Source organism: Melanostigma gelatinosum (assembly GCF_949748355.1).
Source record: "Melanostigma gelatinosum genome assembly, chromosome: 10".
Taxonomy (NCBI): domain Eukaryota; kingdom Metazoa; phylum Chordata; class Actinopteri; order Perciformes; family Zoarcidae; genus Melanostigma; species Melanostigma gelatinosum.
In genome coordinates, this window is record NC_136643.1 from 10900409 (window position 1) to 10916953 (window position 16545).

The following is a 16545-nucleotide window of genomic DNA, read 5'->3' on the forward strand; positions in this document are numbered from 1 at the left end:
CCCTTACATACAAGCAAACAATCCTTTTCCCGAGTAGAATGTAATGATCTTTTCCCACAAACATTTGCAATTGCAAATGTTTAAGGTTAAGGTTGGCAAAAAAAGATCACGGTTTGTGTTAAAATAATAAAGTGACAACATACCATACCAACATATCATAACAACCATAGCAACGTAACTAGCGTGAATAAATTGCGACTGTCACAAGCAGACTGTCTAAGGTCAAGTAACGTAACAAGTGTTGCTTGCTCTGTGCGTCTCTCGCTTTTATAAGCCACCTGCTCAGCCCAAATGCAAAAAGGTCCACATTCAACGTATCCGTGGTTTGCTGGAGTCTACAATACCACCACTTGTTCCTGGTGACCGGGCTGCTTTGGGAAACCTGGCTTCACTGAAGTTTACAATGCCAGTCAAGGGAAAAAGCTGGTGTGGCAAATACACAAAATAAAAAAGCGAGTACCAAAATGCCGCCGCAAAGCCTGATCTCCTGAAATATAATACCAGCTCTTCATCAACCTCTGTGTGGTTGTGGGTTCTTTGGGAGCCACAGAGATACAACAGGTGTGCAAGTAGTTTGAACCAAACACACAACAGAGCATCTAACCAGCCTTTTCATAGCCTCTTTTTACCAAAAAGTTGTACTTTTTTGACTTCACCTGTTGAGGTACAAAATGAAACCACCATGGCACAGGTGTGCTTGTTCTATTATGAAAGTGACTCTCCTTTTATTGGAGACATCAAATGTCTTTCTGAGCCCTGCCCATTCCTGTCCTCATTTGGACAAAAGAGGACAACCCCAATCCTGTGAAGTTACTATTAAGGCTGACCTTTGCCCCGTCACTCGTGAACTATTTTTACTGCCACGTGCTGTACCCGGTGACCAGAGAGGGGAGGGGCATAAATCACCACAACCATCCTCAGCGCTCTGCAGTGACAGAGGTACCCAGTAACTACTCTCCATCACAAGAGGACCCAATGCAGTACCAGCATCCACCATAAAAACCTGAGTGAGAGCCGCTGCTCACCGAGCTAACCCGGTACCACAAACACTAACCCAGTAGCACAAAGCACACCTACTGAGCCAGACAACGCTACTTTGGTGACTGCTATTTTGCTTGTGTTTATGTGATTGTTGCAAGCAGAGCTTGTCTAATCCAGCGAAATGGGACTACAATTGCATTTTGTTGCCCAACCCGGTGTTGTGCAATAACAATAAATTAAACCTTGAACACTGACCAAAACCCTTGAGGCAGCCCAGGTAGTTCTCGGAGGAGCTTCCCAGTGGACGGTTTGGTTTGAACATGCCAAATGTCTCGTTCGTTAATACAGTTTGGAAATACAGTGGAAGTGAATACAGGTCAATACAGTGGAAGTTAATACAGGTCAATACAGTGGAAGTGAATACAGGTCAATACAGTGGAAGTGAATACAGGTCAATACAGTGGAAGTTAATACAGGTCAATACAGTGGAAGTTAATACAGGTCAATACAGTGGAAGTGAATACAGGTCAATACAGTGGAAGTTAATACAGGTCAATACAGTGGAAGTTAATACAGGTCAATACAGTGGAAGTGAATACAGGTCAATACAGTGGAAGTTAATACAGGTCCATACAGTGGAAGTTAATACAGGTCAATACAGTGGAAGTTAATACAGGTCAATACAGTGGAAGTTAATACAGGTCAATACAGTGGAAGTTAATACAGGTCAATACAGTGGAAGTTAATACAGGTCAATACAGTGGAAGCGACTTGTGGTTGTTGTGGTTTTGCACAGAGGTGGGCTGACTAATGAAAATAACATAATGATCATAATTCTGACAGTAAGTAATTAGCAAAGCTTTGTAATTACTTCTTATAATATGGAAGGAAAAATGTGTTCAATTTTTCAAGTAACTTGCTCAACATTGTCAGAAAGTGAAGGAAATGCCCCAATGTCTCTCAATGTTCTTATTACTAATATGTTGTAAGTGTGATATTCACTCTCCTTTTAGTTCTGTTTTGGTCTTCACCATCTCCTGAGGGGAGTACCCCTCTGCTATTAGATCGTTGACTACCTTCACTAGCTAGTTGCTTACTTTGTCTTCTTTTTGGTAACAGTGGAGGAGCTGCCTGTTGAGCTGGAAACAAGGTTGATGAGAGAAAAGCTGCGGGCCGTAAAACCAAAACTAAGAGCAAATAAAAGAGGATGCAGAACTGCGACTACTGAGTTCATGATAATTCGCTGTGGGTGTGTCAATACAAGCGAACGCTTTCACATTACACAGTCATTTGGTTTATATAAAATATAAACTATAAAAATCTCCCCGATAAATCCCCCAAATCCATTCTCCAGAAAGAGTCATTTCATCAAAGCCATTGCATGCCTATTAGACAGCGTGACAACATTATTACTAACGTATGATGTGTGTGTGTGTGTGTGTGTGTGTGTGTGTGTGTGCGTGTGCGTGTGTGCGTGTGTGTGTGAGCAATTTCACCTTCGTTATTTATGGAACGGAGACCGAGGCAGAAAGTGCCAGAAGCAGAAAAATCCAGGCCAGTCATGTATTGGTGCTTTTGCAATAACATCCTGAAGGTTGTATTTTTAGTCAAAGTCTTTGAGTCAGGGACATGAGGCGGCCAGCCCAGGAGGGCCTTTACTGTCCAGATGCTGACAGCACTCTGATGGTTTTGCCTTTGAGGCGCCAAGATGGAAACATTTGGAACAGGAGTGAGTCACCCGTACCGGTCACAGGATGGACAGTCACTCATGACTCCAGAAAACAAACACACACACACACATTCAATTTGTGTGTTCACGTTAACACACAGGATACGTACTGTACTGTAACAACCATTTGTTAGCTCCTTACGTACACCAGTGAGTTTTACTGGGCACAAACATCCAGTACACAAAGGTACACTTAAAAAGTACAAACTTTATACTTGCTGCACACGAACACATTTATCGCTTCTATATTTCGAACATTATTTTGTGGGCTTAGTCATAATGTTTCATGGTGAAAGGAAAAACTAGTGACTTTGATATGGTTGGTCAAGATACAGAGATGCATCGCAGCATTTATTGTCAAACTATAATCTGCCTTTTAGACCATTTGCATGATTTCTTTGATACTGTATCATATTTGAGTAGGATGAGTACTGTACAGTGTATACACTTTCTTTCTGCTTTGAAGATTTACGCTCCATCTGGCAAAGTGTAAACGGGCTCCTCTGTGTATTCAATTGGAGGCAGGAGGCCTCACACTCCAAATGGTGACAGGTTTCCATGTGTGACAATGGGCAACAGACTTTAGCAGGAAACGAGACACCTGTTGCTCTGGTGCGATTACCGCACTTTGCCAACCAGATAAATATTGATTTCCAGATGTTCCCTAAAAAGTAAACTTTGCCAGCCAATTTATTCGTCCAGTTGCCCAACCCTATAGGCAACTCATCGGTTATGAAAAGCTCATGTGCATATTTGGGTTAAGTGATGTCAGTGTTCACGTCACACAGATAAGTATAAGTAAATCCATCACGTGCATGAATAGGTAAGGTTAGCCTTCTAGATAACAACCAATCAAACTGAAGCTAAGCTAGGGAAGACAGCAGCTGAAGCCATGCAGTGATAACAAGTCCATATCCACATGATAAAAGCAGTATTAGACGAGATGCGCTTGCAACTAATTGGTCCACAAGCATACAGCAGTTGTTGACCCACATAGCCAAGATGTCTGAATATCATATCCACGGTAGAGGACTAACTATGGTTAAAACAGGACACAGAAGCAAACACAGATTAAAAGGATTATCCCTCCCCCCGTCATCCACCCTTTCTGCCCCCAAATAGACCAAATAGACTTTATGAACCCCATTTCGTCATCTGGACCCCCTGTTGAGAATAAATTAGCAATTTCCAGAGTCACAATTATATTCCATGGTGTAATGGAGGTGAAAAAATGGTAATCCTCCTCACAGGATGCATTACGTAGGACTTCCAGTGGTGTTGTTTCCCAAGAAATAAAGCTGGTTGTTAAAGTACATGAACGTTGAAGACATTGCAGACATTTCTGTGAAAGATGCAAGCAACATTTGGGTCAATTTGCAAAAGCTGGCCTGTTTAAAATGGATTGCACAAAATATACTAATGCGTCTTTATCTCGATCGCCATTGTGATACAACAGCGATTTACATTGCTGCACCATTCTAATATGAAAACAAATAAACACCAGAAACAGATCTGGAATCTAAGAGTTGAATAGCTAAAAAGAAAAGAGTTTGAAGGAACATCATAGACGAGAGAGAAACAGCAATCCCCATCTTAAGTTCAGTGTTCAAATTTTAAGTTGGACAAATGTCAGTGGATTTATGACTGCCTCTGTTTGTTTGAAAAGGAAACACTGGCATCAAGTGGCCAGAAATATTACTACAGATACTGCGCACGCACACAACCACAAGAAACTACTTGCATGCGGTAAACTGCAACAGTAGAGTGATTAGCTGCACACCAGTTAAGCAATCACGTCCAAAGTAAAGCCACAATAAATTCCTTAGAGATGTTCCTTAAAGCCATTTTGCATTAAATGATGTCTTCTAGTCATATTTTTGAATACATGCAATAACTACAACGTATTGTTTTTTACCATTGCATCCACACATATTGCAATAACAATTATATAATAACAATTCTACAATATGTATTATCAGTGAACAAGCCCAAATTGTCTGTCCCATTGTCTCTACGTGTTGATGACAGCTGACCGGCCACTGCTGCTCATCAGAGAGTGAAGCCTTCATGGCACTGTGCCTGAATCGGCCTTTAGTTCTCAAAGAGTTGCAAGTGTTCTGATGCCATTTCAATGCCGTCTTATCTTGTGGCCCTTTCTTTTCATACTGGTGTTGAAGTAGGTGTTGAGCAGAATTTGGTTCTATACGTGTCTTTGTAGCCTTTTAGTCCAAATCTCCACCATAAAAGCCTTTTTGGTTGCAAATTTTCCTTTTTTAGTTTTGAAAAATAATTTTCACAAAGGAAAACGTTTCTTATTCTTTTGTACTGTGTTTATCGTGAGGATCGTGGTGTGCTACAGTGTAAAGGTGTCCTGTCATCTCATTCTGCAGTCTCACGCTCTGTTGTTTTGTCGCGGCAGGTTTTGCATTCTTCTTTAAAAACATCACTCTTCGTAAAACAGCTTTTTATGTCCTTTCATTTCATAAGGGTTGTCAAGCAACCTCATGACATCGTTGAAATAAAAATGAATGACACTGTGCAGAAAAAAGTATAATCGTGTCACATTCCTGCAGCCTGCTTGTTTTAAATGTCTGCATTTTCTTTATTGTATTGAGCCGGTATGAGGGCACAGAACATTTCTGTCCATACAATTTTACTACTGCAGTTTCAAACTTTTATAGAGTACTGCAGTGGTGTCATGGGATTGCACTACCACCAATCCCGGTAGCTATGCATTTTATTGTCAAAGCCACTTGTTGCTACTCTACTGTAATTCACAGTCTGCCTGTGTCTCGTGTCTCGTGCTCCAGAAGCCATTGTCACTTCTTCAACATAATAAGTGACCTAAAACTTGCAAAATATACATTTTGAATCTATTTTGTTACCTCATTGGGTTCTTCCATTTGGTTGGAGTGTGTGACTTTGGTCTTTTAAAGGGTTCGTTCGGATTTATCAAAGTCACACAATAATACAAACCCACTTATCAATCAGGGCAGCGGTAGACCAGCAACAAGGAGTCTGGTGGTCCCGTCGGAAAGAGCTCTCTGACGGCAAGGTAAATATAGCTAAACATAGCGTACCCTTAAACTGATATTGACCTGCCCCCATCACCCTGCGTTACTCCCTGCTCGCCGCTGTGGAGTCCTTCTGCTTCCTGGGCTCCATCATAACCCTGGACTTCAAGTGGGAGCTGAACAGCTCCATCACCAAGAAGGCTCAGCAGCAGGATGTACTTCCTGAGGCAGCTGAAGAAGTTCAACCTGCCAAAGACAATGACGGTGCACTTCTCCACTGCCATCATTGAGTCCATTCTCTGCTCCACCATCACCGTCTCATTCGCTCTGCTGAGAGGTTGATTGGCTGCAATCTGCCGTCCCTCCACGACTTGTTCGCCTCCGGGACTCTAAAGGCCGGTAAGAGAGATTGTGGCCGACCCTTCTCACCCTGGACACAAACAGTTTGAGTCCCTTCCCTCTGTCAGGACCAAGACCTCACACCACAAGAACAGTTTCTTCCCGTCTGCAGTCGGGCTCATCAACCCCCACTGACTCAGACACTTATTTCCCTCAGACAATTACTTGGTTACACACTCTTGCACAACTCTTCTCTTTAAAAATACACTTGACACGCAACTAATTGACTTGTTTTAACGTATACTGTTAATTTCTTTATCACATTTTATTGAAAATATTAATATTTTCTACTTTTAAATGACTTTACTATTGCACTGTTTATTGTCACGCACCAATCACTTAGCCATATTCCTTGTATGTGTAACATACTTGGCAACAAAATCAGAATCAGCATCAGGCTGATTCTGATTTTTTAAGGTGTATAAAATACATTTTGCTGCTGCAACCGTCCACAGCGGTTCATTAAAACATTGTGGTTAAGGTTTAAAAATGGTGACACTCATAACAACAATCTCATAATTTGCAATACCTCAAGAGGCTCATGTCAGGAAATCTTATTTTTGTCTTGGGCCTGATTTGAGCTCCTCTCGAAATAAATAAAGGCAAAAACAACGCCTGCTTGCTGTGCTATTTACATTTTGCATTTAAAAGTATCCAGCCTGAAGACAAATAAACCATTTTCATAGAAATAGTCCGAATTTTAAATATCACGCTGTCCTATCAAAACTGTTGTGAATGATATATACTGTAGAGGTATCCAATCAACTAGTACACTGCCATTTATCTTGAATAGATTTTATAGAACTTTGACAATTTCCATTCAAAATCTACTCTCAAAAAAAGTTATTTTGGAGGATGCTGATAAACAAAGCAAACTAAGCTTAAACCTCTAAATTCACATCGAGACAACAGAAAAGCCAAAATTGCATGTTTGACAAAAACACAAACAAAATGATGTACATTTTGATTTGTACTGCTTTTTTAATGTGTTTTTTCCATCAGAAATAGTAAAAGCCATATAATGTAGCAAACCAAAAAAATGACAAAGCTCTATACAGGCATAGGAGCTCATTCACACACATTCTACAGTCCAGACTGATCTGTCAAAGTGGGCAGACGCCACTGGAGTTTCCATCTTGGCAGACAAATGGCGAAAACATTCAGTTTGAAGTATAGAGGACGCTCTCTTTTCTCAACAAGCATTTTGTAGGCAAAAATATAGATTCTTCTGTCAAGGCATAGTCGTCACGTGAAAATCAAAACCTGATCTGGAACGGGCGGGGCTGAGTCAGACTTGAGAGTACTGTGCCCAGATTACAGTCAGCAGCGTTAAGGTAACGACTTGACTTGAGCATGCAGGCTCTTGCGAATAAATAATGAAACATTCTGCTCATATATAAAAGCCCTGTAAGTGCTGTTTTTTTTTTTAAAACTAAATTTGAGTCAGAATGAAGACCCCTGAACTAACCCTTATTTTAATTAGTTTACATCATGCTGCCAAGTGATCCTAGAGCATCAGGCATAAAGGAGGGAGTCATAATCTCTACTACTCAGTCCTTGAATGGGACTTTAAAGGGCACATATCATGCTCATTCTCAGATGAATTCAGGTTATTCTAATGAGCCTGCATGTGACATAGGAAGGGGAGCCAACATCTGAATGGCTTTCAATCACATGTTTTCTGATCTAGGCAGCACACAAACCTAAATGTATGTGCTCAAGCACTGAAAAAGTGAGTTTTTCATGATGTGTCCCCCTTTTTAGAATGCAAAAGAAAACTCACTCTCTAAAAAAAAAAATAGCGTATGAATTAACATTACAATTAAAGTTAATTTTGCCAGCGATCTGATTCCTGAAACGTTTACCCTTTGACGTGCTAAAATCACAGCTAAAACACTGTTAGAATAAAAGTGGTTCCTTTTGCGATGATCTTTCCTCACCACATGAGGGCAGCAGCTACTGACTGATCTGACTAGTGTTCCCCCCCCCCCAGACCCATGCTGAGGTGCTGTAGAACTACAGGAATTATTAAGTCCTGCCTCCACACATGCAATTATTATGACATGAAATGGGTCTGTCAATTTCCATATCGTCACTTTTTACACGTAGAAAGACACTGATAATACTTCAACATTTAAGTGCTAAACTTGGACAATGTATTTTCTTGGCAGGTTTAAGTTAATAAAACAATTGTGTTGGCATATCTTTTAGGACAACTCCAATTTGGACTTTAGTAACAGCAATCTTTCATACAAAATATTTTCCCCTCTCTTAAAAACAAAAACAAAGCCTTCCCTAGAAAACAAGAATGTTGACAAAAGGAAGTAATGCTGTGAAAAAAACCACATTTTAAAATACAAGTTTGAAATGCACACACTTTACACCTTATATATATATGTCAATGCACTTGACTTTAGCCAGAATAAAAAAAGCAATCTTTTCTTCTCACTTTCAGTAATCTTGATGTGTACTTTATAATACATGTATACACGATAACAGAGCAACAAAGCAAAAAAATAAATATCTTAAGTCACTGTTTGGAAGTTTTTTTTCATATATATATATCTGTATATGTATATTTATATGTATAGCTTACTTCTGGGTAGGGTGTGAGTGTTAACAGTATTGTTCGGCTGACGCAAAGAGCTTCTTTCTATTGACGGAAACTTTGAACACAGAAAACTGAAGAGCGGTATAAGTCCCTGATCAGACTAGAGCTCCTTTTAGCAGCCTGGGGCGGCTTTTTTAAATTGTTTTCAATGACAGTGAAGTGTTGCTGCGCGTCGAGTTGAAAAAGATTCAACTTGGTTCGAGCAGGTCGTCCTTTAACCACAAGGTTGGCGGTTCGATTCCCCGGCTCTTACTGTCTTAGCGTCCTTGTTCTACCGAGACACTTAGGTTAGCGTACAGTTTGCGTTAAGCTAACGTTAGCACTCAGTCAATGGTTGCAAAGCAACAATAGAAAATAAAAAACGCAACAGCAGTGTGTTTCTCGCGGCTTCCTCCTGCAGAACGTTGTGTGTGATCAGGGCCTAACCGGACATCACTGTTCTATGAAGATCGCCCTCGCAAAACAACTTCCAGCCCTTCAGTAGTGAGCGAAATAGCTCGGCTAAGCGCTGCGCAGACTGTGAAGGAAATGACAGCAGATGGGAAGCTAAACCCCCGTCTGACCAAAACGATCAAGAGACTTTGCGTGGATGCAGTGATTCAGTGAGATTTAGCGTTCACTTGGATGCCGTCGATGAGAAAGTAGTTTAAAACGATATTGCCAGACCCTATAGCTGCACTTTCAGAGGCACAACATCTGTTGCATCTTTAGCGACACTACTACGATGAACAAGGAAAGACCTGTGGGATTTTGGAGAGCAATCTCATTTCCAAGTTTGGCGATTTGCATATTTAAGACAGCCTGGGAGAGTTTTATGTTCTTCTTTTTTCTTACAAAGCTTTGCATTACAAAAGAAAGTCAGGCATCAAATGTCATCTAGAACAGTCCTACTCATAAAGCAATCTAGAATATTTACACACCAGCTGCAAAGATGTCCGAAAACAATGTTTGCAAGATGGCAACGGCGCATAATTGACCTACAGTATCAGTACAGAAAGAAACAGTATTTTTGATGAAGCAGCCATATTTGTTTTACAAAAGAATACTTCCGACTCTCCGACAGTGGCACACTATACACGCCCTGACTACTTTTTTTTAAATCTTTGGTTGACCAGTCAAAAGCCTGATAGATTTACAATCCACCTTTACATCACACAACTTGACTTCTTTTTTTTTCTTTCTTCTTTATAAAAAAAACAATGAACAAAAATGAAACAACTGCTAAAAAAATAACATTTGCACACACAATGTCATTCCCTCTTCCTGTTCATGTGATACCCTGCCGGGCGAGATCAGAATCGCCCCCCGTCCCATTGTCACACACAACCACACCCCATCCCTGCACTTCCTCTGGTCCATTCTGGAGTCCGTCCAAGAAGAAAAGCACATGCATGCAAGCTGCGCACACCCAAACACACCACACACACACACACACACACACACACACTCTCTCTCTCTCTCTCTCTCTCTCTGTCTCTCAGACATAAACACACTGAGACATGCACGTAAATGTAAAAGAGCGGAAGAAATAAGGTGACGCGTAAAAACCAAATGCTGAATTGTCCAAAACAAAAAAGTAAGTGTCTGTCGATAAAAGGAAAGAAAATAACCAAAGGTGTTTTAAAAAAAGAAAAGAAAAAGTGCCAGGGGGTTTGCTGACAGCTCTCATCGTTTCTGCGAAGCGATCATCTTCGAGACAAAGTTGACGATGGCGCTGGCAGGCTGGTCAGGGTCCATCTCAGCGAAGAGGTGGCTGACGTTGTCCGTTGTGCTTCCCTGCTTACGCGCCACAAACCCAAACAGCCTGCAAAGTCCACGTCAGAGATTCATTTGTAGAAGCTGCCATGTTTAAGCATTGGAATGTGTCTACAATGGAATCCATGTCAACAGACTAATTCATTGAATAAACTGAAATGACATATATATATTTATAAAGGAGATTTACATTTTCTTTGGATTCAAAATAGCAAAGATACCCTTTAACTTGAAGATGGTTGACAATTGTGTTCGTTAAATACCCTGTAGGTATCATTCAGGTAAAAAGATTATACAACTGGCTACCAAAATATTACCTGGTGCTTAAATCATATTGCGTGTGTCTGATTAAATAGTTTACACCTTCTTTTCTCAGGCATTGAATTTCGGACGCATTTTCCTCTGCTGCAGCGGATGCAGCCTCTATTCATACTGCTCAACCCCAACAGGCCATTATCAGCGGGGCAAAACCGGTTCAGTTAGGGCAAATGTCATTCGACTTAGTGAATACCTCCCACTGAATGCCCTGCTTCACGTAACCCTGCCGACGCTTACTCGATAGAAATATCAGATCAACAGTGGAGCTGTATTCCACAGAGGTTTACTTACTTGGCCGTTCCTCCCTCAGGCTTGTTCCACCTGAAAAGATTTGAAGAAAGTAAGTGTCAACATTCTGATGAATTGTGGACTTGCTGGTACATTTTTAGGTTTTCTGAGATGCCAACTGCATCAAAGGAGTGAAACGCAGGACTCACACAAACAATAATAGTAGAAGTAAGAATACAGATAGTGGACAAAGAGGCATTTTCTGATTTTTTAAGTAATTTGGAACTCATCGGTAGCCAAAAACAAACATTCAGGAAATCATTTTCATGTCTCTGGACTCACTTTCTGTCTTGTGGGTCAGTATCACAGAACGTGACTGTGTTGGTGGGATAGTGGCGTCGGAAGAAAAGCCTATAAAAGCAGGAAACCAAAGGTGAAGAAATTGTTATTAAAGAAACACCAAAATACAATAAAGAAAACATGGGGAAAGCGTGCATTATGTGGATTTGGAGACGATATGTTTTTTTGTAAGTCAAAATGACTTTAACCTGGAGGAAGCACACATCATCATGCTTATAATGATAGCATGACCAATACCTGCTTTTCAACAGGAAATTGGTCAGCTGATCACTGATCACTGCCATTAATTATCTTGGGGGGGGGGGGGGGGGGGCATTAATCATAAAGTCCAGCTGGTCAATATGAACTTGAACCAAAACCTCCACTCAATGCGGAGTCTATGTATTGGGTGAACCGTGTGTGCCTGTGTGAGGTGTACAGAGGCGTCATCAACTGTCTCTGTTCAACCGATAACTTTATCTGTCTCTGTATTTGGATAGGAGACCGGTAGTGGACATGGTTTATACAGGAGGTTAATACTTTAACAACATATTATATATATATACTGTGTAGATAGTTGTTTTTCACATGTACTAACAGATCTTATGCATTTATATTCTGCAGTTTATAAAATGTACACTGCTACCAATATATCTGTGATAAGCTTAGCCCATGTCAATGTGTCGGTTAGGGGTTTAAAGTATGGTTTGGTTAAAAGTGGTATTCATCTTGGCACCCTACACAAAACCAAATTATGTATTTGGTCAGGATAACCCCATTCAGACTTTGAATCTAATTTACAAGGGGATGCTGGCCAAGATGGCAGCTTAAAGTTTCACACGAGTACCACATAAAAACACAAAAAACAAAACGGCAACAAGTTAAAAACAACAAAAAAACGTTCAAAATGCACTTAGAAGGGACGACAGACTTAGTACTCAAATCAAATCAAATCAGCGCTCAAACGTATCCTTAATCCTGTTTTTAAAACCCTGCATGCTTTCTGAAATAATCTTGTTGTCAAATTGTCTCTGTAGCTCACAACAAGACAATGGTCCAACAACTTCTAAAGTGGGTTGTTGATTGAAACACTGCAGTGAGTAATAAGACCCTGATCCTTTAAACCTGTGTTAACAGTTATGTAATTCCTCTGATCGTGTGCAGGGACTCATGTTGACACTTGCCCTTCAAAAACAAACTTATTATCTTACATTCAGACATCCAACTTTTGTCAGCAGCTAAATCTCCTGACGTCAGGCCATGTTGATCTTGTGAGTCAAACATTAACAGCGCACAGGGTGGTATCCAGACTTACTTCCTCTGGTTGTCGGTCAGCGTGATGCCTTGCGAAGACACCTTGAAGTGCACAATGGCGGCAGTGGCTGGAGAGGCGGCAGCCAGTGTCTCAGATATGGCCTTGGCAACAGCCTGAGGGCCCGTCAGGGACTCCATCTCCACTGAGTTGATGTAGAGCACGTTGCATGCTGGGAAGAGAGCAGACGTTCAAATCAGACAACAAAAGAAATGCCAAATGGAACGGTCATTGTGTGAGGAAGAAACGACACAAACTGTATGTCTTCCAAAATGCTATTGATGCCTGTTTTGATCTGTCCATGCAAATATATTGATTTCCTCTCATTAGAGAACATGCTGTCCGCAACAAAGCTGGGGTCAAACTGCTTTAGAAACAAATCCATCCAATATCATTCCACATGAAACATTTTGCCTGTTACAGACAAGAAGCCGGACACGAATGTTAACAGACAAAATCTAAATACATCTCAAGGGATTAAACAGGGCCATCGTTCATTTATCTGAATTTGTGCAGGTTAAACATACGCGGACAGACATAAAGGATGCACATTCCAGATGGAAGTTTCCAAATAAAAGTGCACAGGGTTTACCATGGGAATCAGCAGGGGCCTTCTGCACTGGGATAACATGGGTGTCTTGTTGTCCGAACAAGTGAACAGGATGATTCAGGACACGTTAATTACATGGTCATGAATGTCCTAGAATCTCAAAGCTGTGTTGTATTTGAGCCTCAAAAAACAGAGAGTGTCACAGGATCGCTTTTACCAAAGAGAATGAATGAGAGTGAGGTCATGTTTTACCTGCTCCTTGTTTCAGCCTTTCAGCCAGTGGATTCGGTGCGGCTACTTCTGGCACTTCCTCGGTGAGATCTACATAAAATATGAGACAGAGGAAGTTACTTTTATATAGTTTGTTTGATATTCTTTTGTTTTTATTTAGCAGCACCAAGGGCTTCTGTAATCGGTTCATCAGCATAGGCCTATTACTATGTTAATTATAGGTTCCAGGCTCACCTCTGATATTATATGGTAGCCTATATGCAATAAAGATACTTTTATGGCAATCAGTTTTAAATCATACCTCGCAACACAAATATTCACAGATAGAAATGCCTGGTACAAAAGATACTTAAAATGTGGGGCAGGAGTTCTTTTTTACCAAAGTTAATTTGTCTAACTTGTGAAATAGTCTTTCAGTTAAGATGAATACAAAAAGCATCATTTGAATAACAATTGCTCATCCAGTGTTACCTTAAATTCACGAAGGAACATTTTTTTTTTTTCGCCTGCTATGCAAACTTGTACTCAAACACAACAGAATCACTTCAAAATGCATAAATGTTGGATCCACATACCTGTGGTCGGGATAAGTAGTTTGCAGGGTAGGGCCAGTGGTGTGATAGCATGTTGGTAGACCAAGGCAGACAGACAGCCTGTCAAACAGACACAAGACCCGGTCAGAGACACGCATTGGAGCCACAAAACACACAATCAGCACACTCCTCCTTTAATAATTCCATTGTGACAAACAAAAACTGACACTTCTGGTTCTATTCCTGTCAAGAGGAACAGCACTTCCCATGATTCAATCGTTTTTTGGTGGGATGGATTTGGTTAAACTATTATTAATTAGAAAAAACACTCAACGCCATTCTGTCGGTATTAGTAGTTGTAAAACAAAATAATTACAGACAGCAACTCTACGTGGGGAAAAGAGTGAGGAACTGACATATGGTCTGGAGACAGGAAGGAGAGGCAACACAAAAGTGTACAGAAGTCAGCTTGTCCCATTTTCTATTTGGCAGAAGAGACAAACACACGCACGCCGTACAGTCTTTAGAGTGTAATTAGTGAAGAGAACATGACTTAGATCACTACAGTCAGTCAGTAATTACGGTAGGATTGTATGTTATACAACTTGGAAAGGGGTGCAGATCTGTGACAGACGCAGAGAAAGGAGCATGTGACTTTTCCTCCAATCTCCTCATGGCTTCCCCGAGCTGTCAGTGTACATGTGAGTGTGTGTGTGTGTGTGTTTCAGGCCGTACCAAAGTAAGGCTCGTTGGGACAACCCTTCAGCTTCACTCCTTTAGGGCTGCTCTCGATCAGGAAGTGCCTCACCAGCTCGTTGGTGATGTCGCCTGCGACAAAATAGAGGGAGAGGGGGGTCACAGCTGATCACCATGGAGACATCACCTCACATCTTTGGCATTAGCTTTAAGTCTGTCTCCACCCTGACCAAAGAACACAGCAGCTCTCTACTGTAAGAGGAGCTGCACAAAGCAGTGGAGTTGTCTTTCAAACATAAACATGCATCCTTCCCCCATACCTTTCTTGTTCTGATGCACTGAGGGTGGATGAGAGGCCACCTTCATAGCCAAGCCGTAAGCCCCCCTGAACGAGTGACTGTCCCGGATAACAAAGGCTCCAGGCTCCCTCTCTCTCAGCAGGCCAATAGCTGTAACACAGTAGGCATTCAGTTATGTCACAAAATGAATTGTGAGGGTCGTGATGAATCTCAACAGGTATCAGATAGATTGCCATGGAATTTTGTGGAGATATTAAAGGTCCATGGACAATTCATCCTGATGATTTAGGTGACCCCCTGACTTCTCCTCTAGTGGGACCGTGGGATTGACATCTGGTTTGTAGCAAGGGGCAACCGTCAGGTCTGAAAGGTGAAGCCAATGCGGAAGTGCCTTATACTTGTATTCTTGTCTATTCTCCAGAAGGGGACAACTCCTCTGGTTGGGAAAAGAAGTCCGATTGTATCGAAGTCTATGAGACAATGACACTACCTCTCGATTTATGGTCTCAATCAAGTCTATTTCAATACAACATGATGTTTATTTATTTTATTATGGCCCCATTTAGAGTAGAGTAGACATGAAGCAGGTTATGCTTTATGATGTGGCTGCCTTGTGCTTGACGGGTCAGTACCACGCTGTGCCTTAGTACAGCCTATTTGATGTTCGTTTATCAGAGATGGCTTTCGAGCTAAATAACATCTGGAGTCGCTTGACAGGTCAGAGTTAAAATGTAAAATAACATACGGCACTAATAAATAAAAAACAGGACGAGAAACAGGCAAAGCACTGCAGTGCTTATGAAATACCAGTGTTTTTTAGGGACACATTGGCTGCATTGGCTAAATTTGGCTAAACAGACTGAGGAGGTCAGAGGAAGTCAGCTCATTAAAGGATTTAAGTGAACTAAAGAAAAAGGTAGCAGAAGGTTAAAAGAACGACCAAGAGCAAAGGCGCTAGTCAGTCCATATTTCATTACAACTCCAACTTTTAACAAGCGGCTTCGCTTTAGACACACTATCGTTGAAGGAGAGCCGCTTTAGATGAATGACTTCACTATTTAGTTCAAGGCCTCAGCCTGTTCACATGTGATGGTTTATTAAGGAAGGAAGATGGATGAGATGAGTAACACATGCAGATGTTCCCTAATTCTCTACATGTGGTGTGGCTTTTCCTCTGGAAGTGCATGGCACTAAGTATAAACTATGTGTGTGTGTGTGTGTGTGTGTTGTCATTGCAGTTGAGCATGTGCTTGTATTTAACATGATATTATCCAATACTGGCCATAAGCAAATGCAGATGGCAGCCAATAGCCACTGACCTCACAACCAAACACACACGTACAGAGATGTGTATATACCGCTGCATGAGCACGTGTGTGTTCTGTATAACCATGAAAATTCATTATTGCGTATACGCGGACATGCATTTAGGAAAAGTGATTATGCTAATGCTTGTTTGCGTGAAAGCTAACGCCATGACTTCAAATTTAACAAAAGCATTAAAGTTCAATCATCCCATTTTAAATGCTTCGAAGGAATACTCCACAAGA

General features: G+C 41.1%; 1 protein-coding gene across 8 annotated transcripts in view; it reads right to left on the bottom strand.

Annotated features, from left to right (window-relative positions):
* Positions 1 to 6962: 6962 nt before the first annotated feature.
* tns1b (tensin 1b) overlaps positions 6963 to 16545 on the bottom strand; it is a 95929-nt gene continuing 86346 nt past the window's right edge. For 6 of the 8 annotated variants that reach the window (XM_079277132.1, XM_079277135.1, XM_079277131.1 and 3 more), the window contains 9 exons: positions 15017 to 15145; positions 14736 to 14828; positions 14043 to 14120; positions 13489 to 13557; positions 13279 to 13323; positions 12690 to 12858; positions 11378 to 11446; positions 11099 to 11128; positions 6963 to 10538 (listed from right to left, as the gene is read on the bottom strand). In XM_079277132.1, the coding sequence (XP_079133258.1) occupies positions 10400 to 10538; positions 11099 to 11128; positions 11378 to 11446; positions 12690 to 12858; positions 13279 to 13323; positions 13489 to 13557; positions 14043 to 14120; positions 14736 to 14828; positions 15017 to 15145 (821 nt within the window). In that variant the 3' untranslated portion in view covers positions 6963 to 10399. The remainder of the gene's footprint in view (positions 10539 to 11098; positions 11129 to 11377; positions 11447 to 12689; positions 12859 to 13278; positions 13324 to 13488; positions 13558 to 14042; positions 14121 to 14735; positions 14829 to 15016; positions 15146 to 16545) is intronic. The other 2 variants (XM_079277133.1, XM_079277129.1) reach the window with 1 other exon arrangement.